This window comes from Alosa pseudoharengus, unplaced genomic scaffold (genome assembly GCF_046254945.1).
Source record: "Alosa pseudoharengus isolate Yale_2024_CS ecotype anadromous, Long Island Sound unplaced genomic scaffold, YU_APseudo_1.1 YU_APseudo_1.1_scf_19, whole genome shotgun sequence".
In the NCBI taxonomy this organism is placed as follows: Eukaryota; Metazoa; Chordata; class Actinopteri; order Clupeiformes; family Clupeidae; genus Alosa; species Alosa pseudoharengus.
The window spans coordinates 28860458-28883319 of record NW_027468657.1 but is presented as its reverse complement, the minus strand read 5'-3'; the positions used below and the strand labels follow the sequence as shown (position 1 = coordinate 28883319).

Sequence of the window (22862 nt, the reverse complement as noted above, 5' to 3'; positions counted from 1 at the left end):
CCAGGTGGTGCGTCATTTTAATTTGGGTGTCTGTCTGTAATTGCGGGAGACGGAAGTGCATCGTATGCACAGAGGGCGAACGGGCAGACAGAGGGCTCATATCGCAGGTGGTGAAACGGCGACTGGTTGGGAGGCTGGGCGACCAAGATTACTCTTGGCATCACCGTGGAAAATGTTTGTCATCATCCGCCGCGTCGTCGGCCATATGGCCGGACTGTGAAAAAGTCACCTAGCTGCAGATCACAGCTAAAGCTTCCTGAGACTGTTGACGCAACGATGTCTGCCCATGTCCAGACCCTACCCTTTCAAGAGTCAGACGTTGCCTTGTTTTCACAAGACAAAACTTAATCGAGCTTTGCGGGACGATAAAATTCAGGAATAAATAGAGACGCCAATAGACCTAAGCAAGGGAGACCTAAACCACCAGACAAGCATAACCTCCTGGCTCATAAAACTATTTACTGCCACTAAAAGTTTATTTAATTGGAAAACACATCCCTTCATTCAATAAACAGCATGGCCGTGTGTATGTGTGTGTGTCCTACCTTAGTTCCAGGAGGGAATTGAGGCATGCGGCCCGTTCCCCCACTCAGGATCTTCTTCTTCACCCCATGGTGTCTGAGCATGTAGGTCTCCTCCATGTCCTGCTTTGGGAGGAGGAACGCTGCAGCCAAGCAGTAGCTTCTGTGTCTTAAATCCCTCTCTGACTTCTTTTCAACAACAAAAAAAGCGCCAAAATATGTCTTTCTCCCGTTAGTGTTAATGACTCTGCGTGTTCTGTATGTGTGTCTGCTGACTGTGCAGGGCGTCTGTGTGTGTGGTAGAATCGGTCCTCTGGTTTCGACAGAACCCAAGTTGTCCTGTGGGGCAGGTGCATCCCTCCTGCTCTCTGACAGATGGCTGGATTAGCCAGGTTGATGGCGGCCACTTTAATCTGCGTGAGCTAATCCCCCGGCCTACCCACCTGCTCTAGAATCTTCTGGCGTAATCTCCTGTAAAACCTGGGAGGCAGGAGAGCAACCAAGAGAGGCCCGGATGCAAGGGGAGAGGGGGGGGGGGGGGCAGGTCAGGAAAGTTGGTTCTAGAAGGGGCGGCCATTCTTGAACACCACTGTGGAGAAAGTGAAAGGGCTAGTGTGGGGCAAAGCAGAGCAGGACTCCTGAATTCTCCTGAACTCCTCATTACCCATGTCAGGTTTCAAGGGCTCATTACAGTACAGCAGTGAAACCAGACCTTTAGCAATGCTTGCAGTAACTCAACAGTCATATAACCTTGTTAAACAGAGGTAACACTGCAAATTTATATTTTTAAAGTCATGGTTTATTCAAATCATACATCAGCATTACAGTGTTGCATTCCAAATTACAACTGAACAACTATAAATGGGTCAATATTACAGGGGGGGAAATATGAAAACAAAAACGAACACATTTCTTGTGCATTAACGCACAGCCAACTTTCTACCTCAACAGAGAAAAGCAGTCATTTAATTTCACAGCAGTGACAGTGGCAGTCACAGTCCAGCTTCCTTCCCTGACTTAGTGCTGCCACCTGCTGTTCACTTCTCAATCAGGGAGTCCAGCTGATCCTGAAGGGACGCCAGCTGTTGAGAGAGAGAGAAAGAGGGAAGAGAGAGAGAGAGGAAAGAGTGAGAAGAGAGGCTTGATGGATGATGACTGTGGGGGTGTAATTGTGATTTAAGTGGGTGATGATTAGCGTGTGCTCTGACACGGTCCCATCCTTTTTCCTAATAGAAAATAGCTGTTCATTTTGGGCCAGGGCGACTCCGGAGGGACCGCGACGCCAGCGCACACTGGGGCCAAATTCAGAATAATGACAATTATGACCATCAGGATTAGGCCTGAGGACCATTTCACTTGTGCCAATTCAGCCATTGTGAGTGCTTAAATGGGCCTGATTGAGCTGGTGTGGAGGATGATGAGCTGAATTGCCCAGGTGCAGAGCAAGGCGAGGCAGTGGGAGTGGGAGTGGGGGGCGTGAGTGGGTTTTGGCTTGGCTGGCTGAGCGCCTCGGAAAACCAGGAGGGGGGTTTCCCAGCCGCCGGAAAACACCTACCTGCTCCATCTCGCGGTCCTCCTGATGAACAATCTCATTCAGCAGGGCCTGGAAGCGATTCTGTGGAAAAGAAGAAGAGAAAAACAGAATGAGAGTGGGAGGAGAGAGAGAGAGGGAGAGAGAGAAAAGCAGATGAGTAGAGTGAAAAAAAGTCTATCTGTTGCAGCTGCCTGGGCCTAGTTGTGATGTGCGCAGGCAGGTCGCCCCTTGTACACGTATCTCTGTGATAAGGGCCTCCGGTTGTCAAGCCGAATGCCAACGAGACGGAGATGACCTCTCCCTGTCCTCGCTGACTATAATAGTACAAGACGGGGCCTTGGACTGCACTAGACCAAACTAGAGGGGAGAGGGGGGATTTAAAAAAAAGTCAAAAACGATTGAGTGAAAAAGAATGAAAAAAGAACAAAAAGACAGACAAAGGGGAGGCACAGGGATGTCTGTGGATATTTCGCCCGCTGTTAATCTTCCCAAAGGAGCACTTGGCACGCCAATGAATTTTTATGCCCTGCGTTTTCTGCGCATTTTGCGAAAAAAAGGGGTAATGGCAAAAATGCAATATTTATGCCAGAGGGAGAAAGGGAAGGGGTTGTCTTAAAAGTTGCCTAGCGATGAGATTTTGGTATGTTTTATGCATCGTCATTTTGTTAAAAGGTTATGCATACATCACTGAACATCACCGGAAGGCGAGAATGTGTGTGTGCGTGAAAATGTGTGTGTGTGTGTGTGTGTGTGCGTTGATGTGTGATTGGGTGGGAGGGAATGTGACTATTGTGTGGTGGAAGGCGCCCTGCTGAATTGAAATATGTAAAGTGTGCATGCGTGTGTGCGTGCATGTTTGAGACCTTGTGAATATAGACGCAGGTGTGTCTGTATGCAACTGCATTTGTCCTGAGCAACACATACAAATATGTGCAAAAAAGAATGTATATGTATGCATCCATTGTGTGTTATTGTGTCTATAGAATACGTATATTCAATGCACACATTCTTCTCTTCTGGAGATGACTTTGAATATAGACTGTGTGCGTATTTGCATGTGAAAATGTGTGTGGCTATGTTAGTGCCCAGGAACACTGCTAAGTAATGCTAATGTGTACATGGGGGCAGTAATGGCATTTGCAATGTGTCCCAGCTGTCCCCGTCGAGTGGCCAGTTCTCCAGCTTCATAATGAGCTCCCTGTGTTAGCTTTGCTCCTAAGGATGCTCATACACAACATGATGCTATGTGTATGCAAATGAATACATCTGTGTGTGCTTGAATGTGAAAATCTGTATGCACCCTTTTGTAACCATGGAAATAATTAACTCAATGTGTGTGTGTGTGTGTGTGTGTGTGTGTGTGTGTGTGTGTGTGTGTGTGTGTTTGTTTGATTTCAAGAGTATTATAAATAGACGTTGCACTGTTCCCTGTGCTAGCCAGTCAGCCTCACCTTGAGCGCCTGGTTCTCCACCTTCATGATGAGCTCCTCTTGCTGCTTCTTGCGGGCTCGCGTGTCCTGTAGCTTAGCCTTCAGGTTGTTGATCTGCACCTGGTACTCCATCACTACAGTACAGGCAGACAGACCAGGCAGACAGACAGTTAGTAAACCTCAGGCCACCCTTTTGCTCTCCCAGACCCCTCCAAATCTGCACCCTTTAATCCAGCTGGCCAGTCCCTGGTGTCCCCCCCCGCCCCCCCTCTGGAGCTCCTGGCGGAGCGATTAGCTCTATTGATCGGGCCGTGGGTCTTCAAAGCGCTGCTGAGACCTGGGGGTGGCCCGCGGGCCGAGCAGCAGCAGGGCTGTGAGCAGCTTAGCAGAGGCCTACTGCGGCCCAGCTGCAGCGCTGTGTGTGTGTGTGTTAGCGTCTGGGGAGGAAACGGCTGTTTGTGTACCTAGATGGGAGGAGGGGGGGGGGGAGGCTGCGGAGGAGCAAGAAAAGGCTTTTATCTACCTCTGACAGCAATTGCACAGCCCCCCCTGTTGTGTGTATATAAGTGTGTGTGTGTGTGTGTGTGTGTGTGTCTGTATGTGTGTGGGGTGTGTGTGTGTGTGTGTGTGTGTGTGGAAGGGAGGTAAGCTAGAGAAAAAACAACACATTTGTGCACTTCAGAGGGTTGTTTTCCTTCCCACTGTCTCTGATCAAGACGTGCCCTTACTTTTAATGGGGTTCCCTTTCCTCTGCTGAAGTGATGTTTTTCGGGGACAAGGGGGGCAAATTGGGTAATGGGAGCGGGATGTCACTACACTGTCACCACCCACGCAGCGCTCTCATTGGGCCGTGCGAGCCGCAAATGAAAACCGAGTGGGACTCTGGGCCACACCCGCTGTGGATCCGCGCAGGGTGAAGCCAGGATCTGTTCTCTGTCGCCTGATATGAGTAACTATCTACAGGCTCTGGGAGTGCGTGTGTCCAGAATAGTCAAATGCACAGCTGAAGCACTCACTTAGTCACACATGCAGATGCACGCACAAACAAGGCTGCCTCAGGGCCAAGCGTGTGCTACAAAAGACACACCTCTCTCACTGACCTTTGCCTGTGTCACACAGTGTCTGCCTCTCTCTGTGTGTGTATGTGTGTGTGTACATGTACATCTGCATCCATAGACATAGACTGTTTCTGCCAATTTCACGCACGCACGCACGCACGCACGCACGCACGCACGCACGCACGCACACTTCTCACCTATCTGGCTGTTGCTGTCGCTCTGGTCCCGGGCCGAGTCGGACTCGTTGAGTTTCTCGTGCAGCTGGCGCTCCAGGTCGTCCTCCGTGTCCATGATGTTCAGATCTTCATCCTCGTGCCGGTCCCCTTCGTCCTCCTCATCCTCGCTGCTGCTGCTGATGTCGTTGAAGATCTCTCTCAGCTCGTCGTGCTGGGCTATAGGATCGAGAGAGAGAGAGAGAGAGAGAGAGAGAGAGAGAGAGAGAGAGAGAGAGAGAGAACGCACACAGAAGAGTGACACACAGAGAAAGGGTCAGAGTGTGACAGACGTGGGAAGTGGTCCGAGACTGAATGAGATGGCCAAGTGCCAAAGTGAGTCACAGAGAGAGAGAGAGAAAGAGAGAGTGAGAGAGTGAAGGAAAAAGACAGAAAAGAGAAGGAGATAGACACCCAAGAGGAAGGCGCTCAAAAGAGTGGGGGTGAAAATGAGACCGCACTGGTCACTAGCGGACTGTAAGGCCAGGCGGGGGTAGCTGTGTCCTTACCTGCGGACCCGTGGCCCATCTTGTTCCCCGAGGTGCCTGGCGAGGAGTCCAGGTTGGCCAGCGCGTTGTTCTCAGCCTCTTTGGATTCGTCCTCAGCGATTATCTCCCACCCTGGTCACCAGGTCAAGGCAAACACACACACACACACACACACACACAAAATATCTACAACTCCCTTACACTACTCTCCTCCAAGTCTCTGCTGCTGACATTTAGCGCGCTAAGCCCACTCATTAAGCTACAACAGCACTGACACATATTAATCTTCATCCAGGATTACATCAGGCGCTCTTCAGTGGAGAATCTGGTGCAAAGCCAGGCCAGAGCTGAGGCCTAATCTCTCATCTGGAACAAGTGCTGGTTAATGATGGCTCATCACTGCACTATGAATACTAATGCACAGCAACCCCCCCCCCCCGTCCTATTTCTGTCTCTCTCTCTCTCTCTATTCTGACTCTGACACTCTATCTCTCTCTAGTCTGACTGATTCTCTCTCTCTCTCTCTCTCTCTGGGAGATGTTGGTGGGCAACGCCATGCAGAACAGAGATTAGTGGGCTCATTTGCTCTCTGATGCTATAACTGGAGTGTGTGTGTGTGTGTGTGTGTGTGTGGGGGGGGGGGGGGGGGGGGGGGGGGCACAAGGCAGGGGAGATGGAACCGGAGTGGCTTTAATCACAGACTAAAAGACGGGGAGAGATGTGCAGGGTTGTAAACAAGTTTATCCAAGCGCCAGTCTGCTTCTGCAGCCTGCGTAACGTGTTAAAATGTGTTAAAGTACTGGAGCTTATATCTGTATGAGGTAAAACAGAGGTCAAAAGTTATGTTTGGGGAGGGAAGCTGATGGTCTTTAGTGAAGTTAATTAATGTCGTTCCGCCTTGTGGCTGAGAGAAAGCGCAGAGCAAATGTGTTTACCATGGGAGTATGGGTAAGGGCATATCAGGTAAGCAGGTGATGTAGGCATTGTGTGTGTGTGTGTGTGTGTGTGTGTGTGTGTGTGTGTGTGTGTTAAAGAGAGAGAGAGAGATTGTGTGTGTGTGTGTGTGTGTGTGTGTTGTGTGTGTGTGTGAGAGAGAGAGAGAGAGTGTGTGTGTTGTGTGTGTGTGTGTGTGTGTGAGAGAGAGAGAGAGTGTGTGTGTGTGGGTGGCTTCTGGAAGGATACGGACGCTGACTGCTTCTGCGTCAGTGCTGAGAAGTCGCTTCACCTCCTTTTCAACGTCAGGGGACTCGATGTACTGCAGGACACACACACAGCATGTCACTCATCCATTCAATCATCCAATGCCTCCATCATTCATTTGTTCCCCCTCAAGCTTTATGGCTCAATTATGGCCCCTCCATTGTGCAAATAAACTGCCAGAAACTGGCAGAAATTCATGTCGGCATGCAGTAACTACACTACACTCTTTCTAGTGTAGTTAGGTAGAGTCGCCTCAGTTCAAGCCAAATTAATGATTGAAAAGTCTTGTCTTTATCCATCAAAATGGCCCAACAAAAGTATGCAGGGCGAGTATGGGAGCTCCTGGCTTTTTCTGTCGTGCAGCTGACGTCTCATTCACCAAGTCCCCATTTCTTCCTTCACACAACCCTGTTATTGCACTCACACTCCCTCTCTCTAACCATCCCTCCCTCCCTCCCTCCCTCCCTCCTCACCCACCCACACCTCCACCGTCCCATCTCCATCTCATCACTCACTCTTTTGAGCCTCAGCCCTGGTTGGGGGGGGTGCTACCCTATGCCCCCCCCCCCCAATCTTTCCCGGTTCCCACTGATCTGAGCGCAGCCTCCTGGCCTCCAGCCAAGTAGCACATTAGCGATTAAAACAGGGCTCTGTGGACTGGGCTGGGTGGTGGTGGTGGTGGGAGAGGGGGCTGGATTGATCCCGGCCTGCTGGGTTTCACAGGTGATTTACTCCTCGGCTCGCCTTTTCTCCGCCCGGGCTCCCACCTCTCCCTCCATCCCCCCTCCACCTCCACCTCCTCCACCCAAGCGTCCGCTGCAGAAGCTCCACTTTGCAGCCCCAAATAGCTTTTCTCCCCCTGCGCCTCCAGAGGGGGGTCGGCGCATCAAGATGGAGGACTTTATTTATATGTAAATCTCCACTCTTTACTTCCTAGCACGCTCGCTTCGCTTCTCTTCCTCCCCCCCCCCACCCACCCCCACAACTTCCCTCCTCAGTTCTAAATGTAAATCTGTTATTTCAAACAAACAAAATAAGACCTGTGTAGGATTTGATAACCTCATCAGAAGACAGACGAGAGGATGAAGAAGGTGTTACAGACAACTGCGGCGGAGGTGAAGAACAAACGAGTAACAAAAGAGTGTCGAGGCGCAACCCACCTTCTTTTTGGCAGTCTTCCTGAACCTCCTCTTGCGCGTGTTCTTCAAGGGGAATGTGACTGAAGGGCAAGACAGGTGTGTGTGTGAGTGTGTGTGTGTTAAACAGCTCAATCAACAGCACATGGCAGCAACGGCGGCAGCAGCTGACGCATCCACAAGGCTGAGCGCGCCGTGGCTATCACAAGGCCATTCATCTTCCTTTCATCCTACAGTACAGCCTTGAGCACTTGTCTTGCACTTACACTTGTTTCACACAGGAAAGTCTAAGCAAGCAAATGTACTGTTTAAGAAGCGTTACTGTAATATAGTGGTGGGTAAGACCGCTATTGCCTTTAGTTACTTCTTCACACAAATCGACAGGCATCAGACTACACTGTTGGAGAGTTAAATGCATTTTCTATCTCAGGAATGGCTTCTTCACCCTAACAAAAACTGTTTATGTTAGCTGTATTTAAAAACGGTGTCCACTTTTGAACATGCTGAAATATATTTATATTCATGTGATCTCAATGATCTCTTCATGAAACTTTAAGAAAAATGTGACATCATAATGATCTGCACTCTTGGTTCAAAGCACATGGTGTGTGCTAATTCTACGCATGTCAACAGCTAGCCTGAGCCCTGCTCATGTCTGACTGGAGAGACACTTACTGCCATGGTTCCAGACAAACTTCTTGTCTTTGTCCTTGTCCTTTTTCTTGCTCTTGTCTGCTGTACCAGTGGGCTCCTCTAGAGGGGGGTACAGGTCCCCATCCAGAGAGCACACCAACATCTGCACAGCGGGGCATAAAAAGCATGAAATATTCAGCGACAAAGCAACAGCTACACAGCCACATTGGAATGAGTCAGACAGACACAGCCTCTTCTCACGGAGACACGAGTTTTGTTTGTGTTGTGTGTGTTTGTGTATTAGTGTGCATTTTACTTGTATATTGTGACCTGTCTGGAAATAAGATGCACAATCACATGGTCTGTATATTGTGCACCGTTTTTGTGTACTGTGTGCGAGACAGACACCAATGGCCGGAGCCTCAACAACATACACTTGATTCTGAATTTTTAATTAGATGGGAATCTAATTCAGACAGAACTCCCGGCGAGTTTAACAGACGGTCATAAGTTATTAAGGGAGAATACCTGGCACACATCAGCTGTTTTGTAGAAGGTCTTTTTGTCGACGGTCTTCAGTGACTCTATAATGCAGGGCAAGTCCACCAGTTTGCAGGCCAGAGGCACTCTGTCCACTCTCACGATGCCATGGCGACCATCAGCTTTAGGGGCAGAGGAGGCATGTTATTTACAAAGATACAAAATGGAGACACACACCTGTCAACTAGGAATGAAGCCATGCAGAGTGTTTCCACTGTGACATACTATATGACACATTGTGTCACACCTGTAGGCCCTTACACACTGCCAAAATCCACGCAAAATTATGTACCAAATTCGCGGAGGGCCTGTCCTTTTCACATAGACGAAGTGTCTCGCCAAATTTACTACCAAGCACCCTAGACTTTTTGCCGAATCGATAAGTTCTGGCACCAGTGTGAATGCGTTAAGGCGGAAAGGGTAAACTGGGCGGGCATTGCGATGCTATGTCCAGCCCACCACAGGAGATTGCCAGGGCTTAAAATTCATTTTTCAAAATGGGGGGGAATTCCCCCCTTAGGTTATTCATGTAGGGGGGATTTACACAATTTAGGGGGGAGGGGGGGATTGCAATTTCGATACTTCTTCGATACTTTTTAAAAAAGTGTTTGATTTTGGGGCCCCCAACACCCTGACTTCATCAGTAATATATACTGTAGTGGGATCATTCACAACAGTGGACATCCTAGATTCTGCTTGACTCTCTCCACACACACACTGAAAATTATGGCTTATGTGATAGGCTATGTTTCAATTTTCATATACTTGTTAATTCATATAGAGTGTATTTAGTTAATAATGTATTTTTTTTTAATGTATAGCATTTTACTAGTAATTACTAGTAGCTAAACATATTTAGTCATTTGAATGCTTCATATTGACGTTTAAACTATAACACTTAGGCATATCTTTAATGTGTTGTGTAGGTCTAATTGAGTGCACATTGGTGATGAGTAGGTGTAATTGAGTGCCTGTCACTTTAAGAAAATACGTGCGAGTAATTAGCCTCCCTTCAGCCTGACGGTTTTAGGCTATAGTCGCTAGTGAATAAAAGTTGTGCATAGTGCATAAGGATATGTGGATGCAATTCATTATGTTTTCTATGTTATTAGATAAAATTAATGTTCAAAAAACTAACAAGTTGAAGACAATCTTTCTGGGATCAAGTGTTGACGTGACCTGAGCTAGCAGGATAGTTACCAAGGAGCTCTTTCCAGATTTAAAAGTTTGCCATGGTTGCGTAGTAGCCTATTTGCGTAAGCGCAAAGTGTTTCTCTCTCTCTCTCTCTCTCTCTCCGTGTGTGTGTGTGTGTGTGTCTGCGTCTGCATGAGGCCATGTTCAATTCAACTCGGTAGTTGATCCGTCCGGTCAATAGCACCGCCTTCACGCCACTTCATGATTATATTAACGTCATCAGACAGGCTGTAAAAGTGTATGCGGGAATTTCTCACATTATGATGGCTAGAGTTGCGGGACTTGAACAAATTATGCGCAATACCCGCAATCCCGCAGTGAAATTTAAGCCCTGATTGCAAATAAATCTAACTGATCAAAAGCAGCAATAGCAGAGAGCACATTATGACAATCTTTAAATTCACAAAGTCTCCAGTCATTTAATGCCTGCTAGAGTTGACTGTAGCTCGAAATGCAAGGTTATATATAATAGGCTATCCTAAAATCCAGCGATAATGGAATGGCTAACTGTACAGGGGAATGCTTTACACATTTGTGTTCGGTAAGGTCTGCTGTTTATTCTGATATATGGTTTGTCATGTGTTGAGGGAAAGTTCGCGAAGTATTTCACCAAGATGAATGGGTAGGGAGACGGGCGCAGAAAACATGATTAAATTAAAGTTACTTTTCTCGCGAACCGTTTACCACAACTAACCACTAACATCGTTTAAAAGCTGAGAAAAAGCTCTTTCGTGTGATACATGTGATGTCTGTGATGAATAGGCTACTTCGCAAGTAGTTCAGCAAATTTGGGTGGGCCAGAAATACCTTTACAGAGCAAGCAGCTCTGGCCATATCGGCTCTGGCTCACATGATGACATTGCTTTAAATGCATTATCGCTTCACTACCCAACAGTGACTACATTTCCACTGATATGTTATTACCTTGCTTTGAGGAGATGACAACAGAAGAAAGAAAATACCAAGCTACCACAGACAGAATTATGCCAAAGTTATTCCTATTTGGGCACCATTTCTTGGACTCCTTTCTATCAAACTTTTGACCAGACAAAATGGACATACATGTTTGGCAAAAAAAGTGAAAAGCACAGCCTAATAATTTATACAGCCATGTAATAACACTCTTTTACATACCATGAAGCTCAATGGTGAGTCTGTCTTTTGTGTTCATACTACTGGACTGGGCAATTCTTCTGACCGTTGAGGCATACTCCTATAAGGCAAAAATGATGGCAAGAGGGTCAACTTTACTCTATGTTGCCTTGGAGTGACACATTAGACTTTGCATTGTGTTAGTCAGTGTTGGGAGTAATGCGTTACAAAGTAACGCGTTACTGTAATTCCACTACTTTTAGTGGTAACGAGCATGTAACTAAGTATTTTTGTAAATCCAGTAATGCAATTACAATTACTGAAATTTCAAAGAGTTCGTTACTTGCGTTACTCTGTTGATCTTGAATGAACGACTGCAGACAAGATGCACATTTGCTGCTTTGTCTCCCAACCTTAGCTATGTTTCCAGCGATTGTGTTTCATGTTTAGATTGCAGATGCATTCTTTACAGTTAATAGGAGCCTCCTCACATTCCTCCTTATTTCGGATTTATGCTAAAACACACAAGAGTGCATTACGCTACAATTTAAATGGGCATCTTAAAAGCCTTTTCCCTTTCGTTTCCATCTCGTAAGCTCCACTACAGTAAAAGCGCATTGTTGTTTATCTCCGCTCTTTTCCGCCTATTGCGCAAAAGCCTCGTTATATCAATTTCTCATTCTTACAACATAGCCACGCCACAACACCAATAGGCTACGGTAGCCTATATATAGCCTTGGCACAAGCAAGCACACGTTTAACTCGAGAGGAAAATGCAGATTTCACTTACCAGATAAAGAAACCTCCAAATAGCCTACCGTACGTAACAGCGACTTGAGTTATTTGCACAGTAGGCTATGTTTACATCGGAATTGACGTCCATGGTGTTATGGATTCATTTGTCTGCGACGGAACATGCAACTTCTCTCTGGAACACCTTATCAGCTGAAGAGTAACCTTCTGCATAGTGCGCGACAATCCCAAACTCTCGGATGCATTAGAACTTATTTCGGTAGGTCAGCACTTGTGCAGCGCAGGCTTTTCCCAAACTGGTGGTGCTTAAAATGCTATATAATACAACTGCGTTCAAAGCAGGATGAGGATAACCTAAGGTTATGTGTGTGTGAGCAGACAATAACTGCTTTGAAAATAGGCCATTTAACATTGTTTCACATTACATCCCATTGAACGAATTCCATGTAGCCTACAGAAGGATTGCAATAATAATGATAATAATAACTTATTACTATATTGCAGAAGGCAAGTAGTAGGCAAGCAGTAGGCAGTGTACTGTACATATCTATCAAACCACCTAGATGGTGAGGGTGGTGCAAAACAAGGTCAGGGAGGCCTTCATGCATTGTAGAATGTTTTGTGGTCGGAAAAAGTTTGAGAACTCATGCACAAGGCTATTGATTTGAAGGCCCGTTGAAACTACAATAAATAGGTCCAAAAATTAGGTTTATTGTGTGTGTGACTGTTCAGTACTGTTCATATTGACATTTTAAAAGCAGACTTAAAAGTAACTCAAAAGTTACTTTCTCTAGTAACTAATTACTTTTGATATACAGTAATTGGTAACGTAATTGAATTACTTTTGAAAGAAGTAACTAGTAACTGTAACTAATTACTAATTTTCAGTAACTTGCCCAACACTGGTGTTAGTTGATTTGTATTACACTGTATTTTGGATATGTACAGTATAAATGTACTTAAAAAATAATTTTGCATTTCTGACAAATCTACTCATGATTTTCAGATCGTTTTCCACTTAGAATGAGAGGCACGAGACAGTAGGTGAGTGGGGCAGTAGGAGATGATAGACGCACCACCAGTAGTACAGTTTTTGCTCTTACTGCTACTGCAATAACAACGCAGTGTAGCAAACATCTATAACAGTGCATTTGCATTCCAAATATACTCGATAAAAGGCGGTTAGTGGGCTCGTGGAGGGTTTCATTTGGTGGCACACAGCCGTGGTGGTCTCAGCGAAGATGAGACGAGTACTAGAGCCTGCCATGTGACAGGCACGGTGGAAAATCATTGCTCAAAACCTTACCGCAGGTAAACGAAGAATGAACTGACTCTCCAGTTCGTGGGGGGCGTCTTCCTTGTTCTTGGAGCCCACCTTGCCCACTGTAAATATGACGGAAATGTTGTTAAATATATCTTAACAAGGAATTGGTAACAACGATTAGTGTTCATGCTAAGGATAGATAGATACAGCAAAACAGACCTTTAACTTTCGAAGTCATCTTGGTCTTCTTGTTCTGCATGAAGGCAGACGGTTCCTATCTGCAATAACACAAACGTATAACGACACACGCACTCAAGAGCTTCCTGACGTGATACGAACATATTTTCAACAAACTGTCCAAATCAGCATACTAGTATTAGTTGTCATTCAAATGCTACATGAATACAAGCATATACACATAGCAAACAACGTTAACGTTTACATTAAGTGTCTCGGCATTTGTCACTGATGTTTTAAATGCATGCTAGCATACTAGCATAACTAATATGAGTAAGGATAATACTTCAGACAGAGAGTGGGTAGGGATGGTAAGACGTTGTCCACTTTGTTATGAATGCAGAAAATAGGTCCACTTACCACCAATGTACCTTTTTTGTTGTGATAATAGGATATTCACTTTGTTTAGGCTAAGCTAACCTTTCTAGCATCTAGCTACCTAGCTAGCAGACAACAACGTCTACACCTACACTACTGACATGATATGAGCAAAACAATCGTTTCACAAACCACGAAGGAGTACACTATATATTACAATATGTATGTTTATATGTTAATTATTTATGTAATAGAGTTATAACCAACAAGCAGTCTTCCAGACAAGAAAACCGATGGGCTTGTTTTGATCTTCTTCTCCAATCAGTTCACCGACTGCCACCTCGGGAGGTTTTTAGTCGAGCAAATTGTATCGCCCTCTCGCGTACAGGATGAGAATTTAGTTTTTTGGACTGGTGTGTGTTTTGCCCAAATCTGTCCAATAAATCTTAATTATGGAATCTAAATTAACATATAAGGTGTCTTTAAACATTTCAAACATATTTCTTAAAATGACATCTTACAATTCAAAACAAATTTATTTCAGATTCAAAACTTTATGTGAATTTATGACAAAATTAGCTCACCTGCCTCAGTGTGTGTGAGAGTGTGAATGAATGCTGTAGAAAAAGATGCTAAAAATGTCAACGCCTTAAACCCCACTGGGCAATTCCACAGAAAATTTACTTTTTTCACATCCATAACGCCAGTGAAATGCCTTGGCATTTGTATGATGTGAATGATAACATTCATTTTTTGTGCATTTTTCAGCCAAAAATAGCAAATGCTCAAATTTCATGTAATCATTCACGTCATACCATACCATCACATTTTATTGGCGTTATGGATGTTACAAAAAAATTAATTTTCCATGGAATTGCCCCACTAATAGCAACAGTATAGACATTTGTATTTATGACTTTATACCAACAAAGAGAAATATAAAATCTTTCTAGTGCAGTTTGCTTCAGTTCCATCTTTAGCCAGTGTTATTCATTAGACCCACACTCATCCCACATGGCATCATAGGCTCCACCTGATGTAATCTGCAGGGTGAAAATATAGGTCATCACTCAGCTGCAACTGAGGTTATATGTTTTTGAATTACTGTGCCATGATTCATTTCTCATACTAAATCCTCTCTATAATTTCCCTCTGTAAATGGGCTTTACACACAAGCCTCAGAACTCAACTCAACCCCCTAGACCAACGAAACTACTTCAGGCAAATCTACCTGTACATAGCATCTTTCACCACACACACACACACACACACACACACACACACACACACACACACACACACACACACACACACACACACACACACACACACACACACACACACACACACACACACACACACACAAGCAAACACGTACATTACAACATACAGTATAAACATAAATCTCTGAAGTGGTTGCTTTGAAATCACCTCCAGCCACTTGTCTTACCCCGTCCTGTAAGAGATCTAAATCAAACCTCCTTTCACCTGTCACATCCTCCAGTGAGCTCAACCATAAGATTAATATCCAGGGCAAGACAGATCTAAGACAGATCTCTTCATAAAACATGTGTAAAGTGCCATGTTTGAGACCAACCGTATCAGTGAATGTCCTCTGTTGTGCCTTGTCAAACCCTTGGGAGAAATTACATTTAGAAAGACTGACCTTTGATTGAACTCACAAATAAATGTCAAAACAACCTGACTGACCTGATTGTTATAATGAAATGTAATGGCTGTCTTTCAACATGTAGCTGCGTGTGAAATGGAAAAATTGAATTATCATCTTAGCAACAGTCAACCAGGGAAGGACAATGGTAACAACCACAAATAGACCCTTGAGATCGGCGGCAAACAGGGCAGAGAGAGAAAGAGAGAGAAGAGAGAGAACCTGCAGCAGGTTGATGGAGATCAAGTCTTGAAGTCTGGGAACAGAGTTCACGTTAATCATTGACAAAACCCTCCTTACGTTCAGAGAGTTCTGAAGACCACACCAGAGATAGAGACACACGGAGAGAGGGAGGGAGAGAGAGAGATTGTGTGTGTATTTGCAACAGAGAGAAGGCAGGTAGGGAGGCAGAGGAGGCGGAGGATACTGAAGTTGGCATAGCTCTCACCTGAACAGAGACCCACTTTTCTCGTCCGAAGATGACCACTGCTCAGGATTTAGTGTCGGTTGCCAAAGTCTCTCTCCTTCTGTTTTCTTTTCTCTCAGTGTGTTTCTGGGACCAAGCTCTGTGTTCTCCTGGGGAAGGACTGAAACAGTGGCAGAAGTCTCCAGCTATCACCAGCCACCAAAACAAGAGCCTCTATCTGCACACACCTTTCCCCTCCAACTTTCTCTGGGGAGTGGGGACATCTGCCTATCAGACGGAGGGCTCCTGGGACCAAGATGGGAAGGGACCGTCCATCTGGGACCACTTTACCCACACAAGGGGAGCCAGCACAGGGACAGCAGATACTGCTGCTGACAGCTACACTCGATGGGAAGAGGACGTGAAGGCGCTCAAGTACTTGGGAACCCAAACGTACGTCTTCTCCCTCTCTTGGCCACGGCTCTTTCCCAACGGCGTCGGAGACCCCAACTCTGAGGGGGTGGCCCACTACCAGCGTCTGATCAGCAGGCTCCAAGCCGAGGGCATCACGCCAGTGGTGACCCTCTACCACTGGGACCTGCCACTGGCCCTGGAGGAGCCCTACGGGGGCTGGAAGAATGACAACACCGTGGAGGCTTTCGTGGAGTATGCCACTTTCTGCTTTCGGACGTTTGGAGGCTCGGTGAAGTACTGGCTCACCATGCATAATCCGTACCTGATTGCGGTGCAAGGCTACGGCACTGGGGTTCATGCGCCAGGGGAAAGCCATGACCCGGCTGCCACCTTTATTGTTGGTCACAACCTCATTAGGGTGAGTGAAGGGTCAAGGGTCAAATGGGAATGGAGGAGTCAGCATCCACAATGAAAGCTTTCAGTAGTGTTGACGGTAATATACAATGTTTACTTGATGGTAGTATTGAGTAGCAGTTTAATTATAAGCCTCACACTGCTAAGGTAACATTAACATTAAGGTACATTACAGAGCATTTTCCATAGTCTTAAGTGTTTATTTTCACTGTGTGAAAAATAATGTTTTTTTTCCCACAGCATGAATACAGCCACCGCTAATAACGAAAATGCTTCTGAATTCTGTCATGTTTTAGTCTTGTGGAGTTTCTGCAGGAAATGTATCACTTTAAAACAACCATGCCATTTCCTACTCATTCCAAACCATGCTGACCTATCTAAACAAGCTGGGTTGTTTGCAGTTGGATTTAATGGCAGATTAATCACTGTTAATGTGAATGAGTAAACAGAACTGGTCTGAGGTCAGAGTCCACATATAGTAGGGAGTCTGTTTAGCATGGTCATTACTGCAGGACAGTTAGAGCTGTTAATTAATAATATTCACCGCAACTCACACTGTACAACGCAATGCATCTACACTGTTGCAATCTCCAATAACCAATTTGTCCAAAAGATGTTTAGGTGCCTAAGTGCTGAACTGAAGATGTTGATGTATGATTGTGTAAATTATTGCATTAGGATGATTTTATTTGTAGAGACAGGTGAGCACATCCAAAATATGTTGTAACAGGTGCCAGACAAAACGTGTCAGAGAGAGGAGATGGTTTTCACACTGTCATTAGGATGATTTTAGACACTAATTGACATCCTGTTGTCTTTAGTGTGGATATAAATTCAGATAATTGCTAATTCACATGTGATGCTCAACTCACATACCTGTGCCATCAATATATTACAGTATGCTATATACCTGTTTGTTTTCAATCAGTGTTTAATGTCTACAGTATATAACGCTGAAGCTTGACATTGTACTTTTCTATCTTTAGGCTCACGCTAAAGTTTGGCATGTGTACAACACCCATTTCCGCCCACACCAAAATGGCCAGGTTTCCCTAACACTGGGATCCCACTGGATAGAGCCGTTCAACGGAGAGTCGACACCTGCCAGTGTCCAACTCTGCCAGAAATCCATGGAGGCCGTAATTGGTTGGTTTGCGGGTCCAATTCATGGCACTGGCGACTACCCAGCCTCCTTGAAAGACTCCAACCGAGGGCTCATCCCTGAGTTCTCCCCAGAGGAGACAGCCTTTGTCCAGGGCACAGCCGACTTCCTCTCCCTGGCTTTCGGGCCGGACACTCTCCGCATGGGTCAGCGACTGCCTCTGTTTGGACAGGTGTTGTCCATGGATCTGAGGAAGGTGCTTGGCTGGATTCGGCTGGAGTATGACAACCCCGCGGTGCTGGTGGCTGAGAGTGGCTGGTTCACTGACGCTTCGGTCAGATGGGAAGACACTCTGGCCATATATGTCATGAGGAGATTGTTGGGCCAGGTGCTTGAAGGTGAGGAGAATGTAGATTTACGGTTATGTCCATGAGCTTCAATGTCTACTTTTCATGTTATGCTCACTATTTAAATTCCCTTTCAGCTGTGACATATGACAATGCACAGGTCTTTGGATACACAGCTTGGTCTCTGGTGGATGGATTTGAGTGGAATTTTGGATACACAGTGAGGAGGGGTTTATTCTATGTGGATCTCAATGGTACAGACCTGAGCAGGGTCCCCAAAACCTCTGCAAAGTTCTACAGGCAAGTTGTTCTGAACAATGGCTTTTCTGACTCAGAGAGCTCTGAGAGCATTCATGGAGAGTTCCCCTGTGATTTCCAATGGGGAGTGGCAGACCCTGTGCTACATGTAAGTACATAAGCAGTGAGAGTATACAACTAATATTTCTCAGAGAATTGTGTTCCTGTCTTTAACAAAAACTTGATGTGACATATTGTTATGTAGCTGTGAACTTATGAACTTATAATAGTAAATTTGGACTACATTAGCACATTCTTTAGCCTAACACTGCCATCTTATTGGTCCATAACACAGTTGTCATGGGAACATGAACTCAATATTTGTCTGGTCATGCTAACCAGATTAGAACTGTCACCATTTCCCCCATTTTATTCCAATAGATTCGTCTCCACCCGTACTCCGCTCAGTTTATTGACCCCAACCTCTATCGCTGGAACTTCTCAGGTGATGGCAGTCTGCGCCCGGTTTCCGGGGTGACCCTCCGCACACGTGGCGCTCAGTGCACTGACTTCCTGTCCATCCGACGCCAACTGCAACTTCTCGAGACGACCCACGTCACGCACTACCGCTTTGCCCTGGACTGGTCCCTCCTTCTCCCCGACGGAGATCCCTCACACGTGGACCAAGAGGCGCTCAGGTACTACCGCTGTTTCCTGATCGAGCTTCACAAGCTGGGAGTCAAAGCAGTGGTCACGCTGTACCACTCCAGCCATAGGTCCCCAACACTGGGCATGCCTAAGCCACTGCAGGCAACCGGAGGCTGGTTGAACCATAGCACGGTCGAGGCCTTTGAGGCCTACGCAACCTTTTGCTTCCAAGAGCTGAGCCCTTGGGTCCACACGTGGATCACCATCAATGAGCCCAATCGGCTTGCTGAACTGCACAACGGGAGCGTAGAGGAGCACCGGCGGGCAGCCCACCATCTCCTCCTGGCCCACGCCCACGTGTGGCACGTCTACAATGACCTCTATCGGCCTCAGCACGGCGCACAGGTCACCTTCACTCTGCATGCTGATTGGGTGGAGCCGGCCAACCCGTTTCTGGAGTCCCACCAAGCTACCGCTAAGCGCTTCCTATTGTATGAGGTCGGACGGTTCCTGGATCCCTTCTTGGCCGAAGGCAGAGGGCAACACCCCGATGAGGTGCGCGGGTACGCAGAGGACACGGTCCAGACGCCTGGTCAAGCTGGCCTCTCTCCTTTACCCCACTTTACAGACAAGGAGCAGCAGAAGCTCAGAGGAGCCTTAGACTTCATTGCTCTGAACCACTTCACCACACGCCTTGTCTCTCCTAGAAACTCCCTACACCGAAATGCCCAGGCTGGATCGAATCAACACCATGGTGCCATCCATGGCTGTTCCTTCTTCAATGACCCCAATTGGCATGTCTCTTATCTGGGACAGGCTGTGGTGCCTTGGGGCCTTCGGAAAGTCCTCAAGTGGGTGAAGGGTCGCTATGGAGACGCACGGCCCATTGTCGTCACGGCTTCAGGGGTGGATGACCAGGCATCCCATAATGACCAGCTGAGACAAACCTACATTAGGGAGTACCTGCAAGAGGCCCTGAAAGGTTGGTAGAGCAAACTAAACACATGTGTTCTATTTCAAACTGCTCTGAAGTACTTCACATACTGTCTAATCTCCTGAACAGCTGTCTGAAGCGATGTTAAAATTTTAATCATCTTTGTCTCATATCTATATTCAATCATTAACAGTGATTAACATACAGATTATTTCCGGACTTCATGCCGGAATTTGTATATCATATCAGTTTACAAGCATTTCTATAGTGCTCAGTTAGGTAGGCTTCTTATCATTTTGACTGTGGTTCAGTATGCATGTCATCTCACTATTCATCAGCCATCATGTTCAATGGTCACTGTCACCGGTCGCAGCACAAACGTCTTATCATATGCTTCAGGTCTTAAACACTGATTTATGAAGGACCTTTGAAATCATAAAATGTGAATAGAGAACTCCATGCTGGGTCAGGCGAGAGCAATTTCAGGACTGTTTTTCACTGATAGTGTGTTTGTACATGTTGCTGCCTCGTGGTAAAAGGATGACCAGGTTTGTGGGCGTAATGAAATGAAGCACAGTGACGTGATAAGTGTAAATATCCCACCACAAAAACTGAACACACACTTGAGACATTGTCAAAGTGATAACGCTTTTGATGTGCTTTGTTTAGAGTGCAGACAGACCTTTTTGTATAAACAGCCCATATTATTTAGTGTCTGGCCTTTTGAAAATCTATTTTGTCACCATGGACATGCTAATCAAACATTAATTCAACTCAAATAACATCTGTGGTATTTGCTTTGATTGAACCAGTTCCAACGTGTGTGTGCCAACAATACAGAAATGACTGTGTTTTCAGTAAATGAATGCACACAACCACTAACACAGCTCTGCATCTGTATGCTTTGTGGCTCTGCATCAGTCCATCTGTAAACATAAAAACATTCTGCTTCTGGGAACTCAATTTTGCTTGTTCCATCTGTCCCTCCTGTAGCTCGAGAGCTAGATGGCGTCGACCTCAGGGGACTTTACATCTGGAACCTTCAGGACCGCCACACCTTTCACTTCGGCCTGTTCGCCCCCACACATTACGAGTCGCACCCCAAGGGCTCCGTCACGACGTACCAGGAGATCATCTCCCACCGTGGCTTCCCATCTGGGGACGGAGGAACGCAAGAGTCCTGCCAACAGCCGCCTCCTGCCCACGCCTACAGCTGCTCAGTCTGCACAAAGATGTCCGAGAACAAGCCGCTGCTGTTCTTCGGCTTCTGCATGTTGGTCAGCGCCGCTATTCTCAGCGGAGTTTTAGTGGGGACCCTCAGGAGGAAGCTCAGCATGGGGAGAAGACGCGCGGCACGCCCCATGAGCCCCCAGCGAGTCACCAAGCAGCACTGGGAGCGATTTGCCATGCAGCGCGTCGTGCGCAGGCTGTGACGGACAGACTATTTGCACAGCTGTCTTGCACAGCCTTTTACATGCTGATGAATAGGTTTAATATAGAGACGATGGGCCAATCATTTTGGTGATGGGTCTTTGTGTTCGTGCAATGCTTTGTAATGTAAATGACTCATGTTCTATCAATAGCCGTGGCACTTTCACCTACTGCTTCACTTGCTGTTCTTGAAGTTGATACCTCAATGTTGGCTCTTTTGCGTGAGAATGTACAGGAGAGTTCTGACTTTAGACCGTTATAGCAAAACCAGTCATCTGACAAATGAATGGACTGATTACTTGTATGGATATTGTATGTGTGTGTTTATGTGCATGTGCGTGTGTGTGCGCGCGCGTGCGTGCGTGCATGCGTGTGTGTGTTGGGGAACAAAGCTGAATAGTTGCATACTTGCATGCTTTGCATACATGTTTTCAACAATGCACTTTATTGTTTTAGCATCAATGTTTTACCATTGGTTTTCCAGTTGTGTTTTGTATTGCAATAGCCTGTAGCCATCGTTCATTTCACCTGTTTACAACAATCACCTGTTTTCTTATAATTTTCTGTGATCGCTTACACTGTTGTATTGTAAGCTATGAAACATATTCATTATACAATTTCAATGTTCCTTTGAAAAGTATGGAGTCAGACATTGTGTTCTTTAGAAATGAAAAACCTTTGGTGCTGTTCATCTGCGCTACAGTTAGGCCCCCTGCTGGAAATGAATGTAAAATACAACACAGGAGTTGTAGTCAGGTTCATTGCACATGTGTTTGGACTTTGGTTTGTGGGTGATGTAAATAGATAAAGACTAGACTGCCATCAGGTTTGGGTAGTGTAACCCAACATGTATTTTATTTGATATGCTAAATATTTTGATTTAGTAGTGATATAGGCCTTATAACAATGAGTATGTAATTTGTATCAAAATATTATTGTTTTGCATGTTATATTGCGTGCATACAATATGCATATTTTTTGCATTTTAGAAATACTTAATTCATAAAATACTTCCAAAAACTGTATACATGATGATGTCACATGTATGTTTCTGCATGCATCAATCTGCATGATTGTCTCTATTGCTGTCCATTCCCCACCCCCTTTTTTAATAACAAATATACATATAAAGCAAAAATTCTAGAACCGCTCTAGAATCTTTGATATAAAGGTTGCTGTGACGTATAACTGGCTATTTGATACATTACGGCCATGTACTTGAAATAAAATCAAGCAGTATGAAGAGGTTTCTGACAACAGAAGTGGATTTGACACTATCAATGTTCAGACTGTAGAATTCTGGGGTATTCTTACTGTATTCTGATGTGTTCATATGTTACTTCTGTGTGTAGTATACAACGGGGAGAGGTCCATACTATTGTACATAACATAACTGTGCCTTAGGCCTGTGCACCAGCAGGAAGGTCAGACAGGCCGATGTTTGGGAACATCCGAGGAACATCAGACATAACATGGGCCATTCAGGGCTGGTAGCCATCCGGCCAGAGCCGGGTTTTGTACACTGGTTGGCACCTGCCACGTTGGCATGATTTTCGTTTGTATGTTTTAGTATAACAGGCTTTGTCTTAGATTTTGACTCTGAGACGGATCGAGGAAGCGACCAAGGAGCATTTTCTATCGGAAGGCTC

General features: G+C 45.7%; 2 protein-coding genes across 3 annotated transcripts; one reads left to right on the top strand and one right to left on the bottom strand.

The window, feature by feature from the left end:
• Positions 1-1298: 1298 nt before the first annotated feature.
• On the bottom strand, positions 1299-13939 carry taf7 (TAF7 RNA polymerase II, TATA box binding protein (TBP)-associated factor). Of its 2 annotated transcripts, none has more exons than XM_076292214.1 (13): positions 13654-13939; positions 13276-13334; positions 13099-13175; positions 11082-11160; positions 8741-8874; positions 8255-8375; positions 7604-7662; positions 6426-6498; positions 5265-5375; positions 4741-4935; positions 3507-3619; positions 2077-2136; positions 1299-1603 (listed from the first exon to the last, which is right to left on the bottom strand). In XM_076292214.1, the coding sequence occupies exons 2-13, from the start codon at positions 13313-13315 to the stop codon at positions 1559-1561; spliced, it is 1107 nt and encodes a 368-aa protein (XP_076148329.1). In that variant the 5' UTR covers positions 13316-13334; positions 13654-13939; the 3' UTR covers positions 1299-1558. The 2 variants fall into 2 exon arrangements, with proteins under 2 accessions (XP_076148329.1, XP_076148330.1); XM_076292215.1 differs by having other exon boundaries at positions 13879-13908.
• Positions 13940-15376: 1437 nt separating this feature from the next.
• Positions 15377-21215, top strand: klb (klotho beta). The gene is made up of 6 exons (XM_076292767.1): positions 15377-15428; positions 15827-16518; positions 17501-18014; positions 18101-18369; positions 18642-19830; positions 20776-21215. Exons 1-6 carry the CDS (start codon positions 15377-15379, stop codon positions 21213-21215), a joined length of 3156 nt encoding a protein of 1051 aa, XP_076148882.1.
• Positions 21216-22862: the final 1647 nt, after the last annotated feature.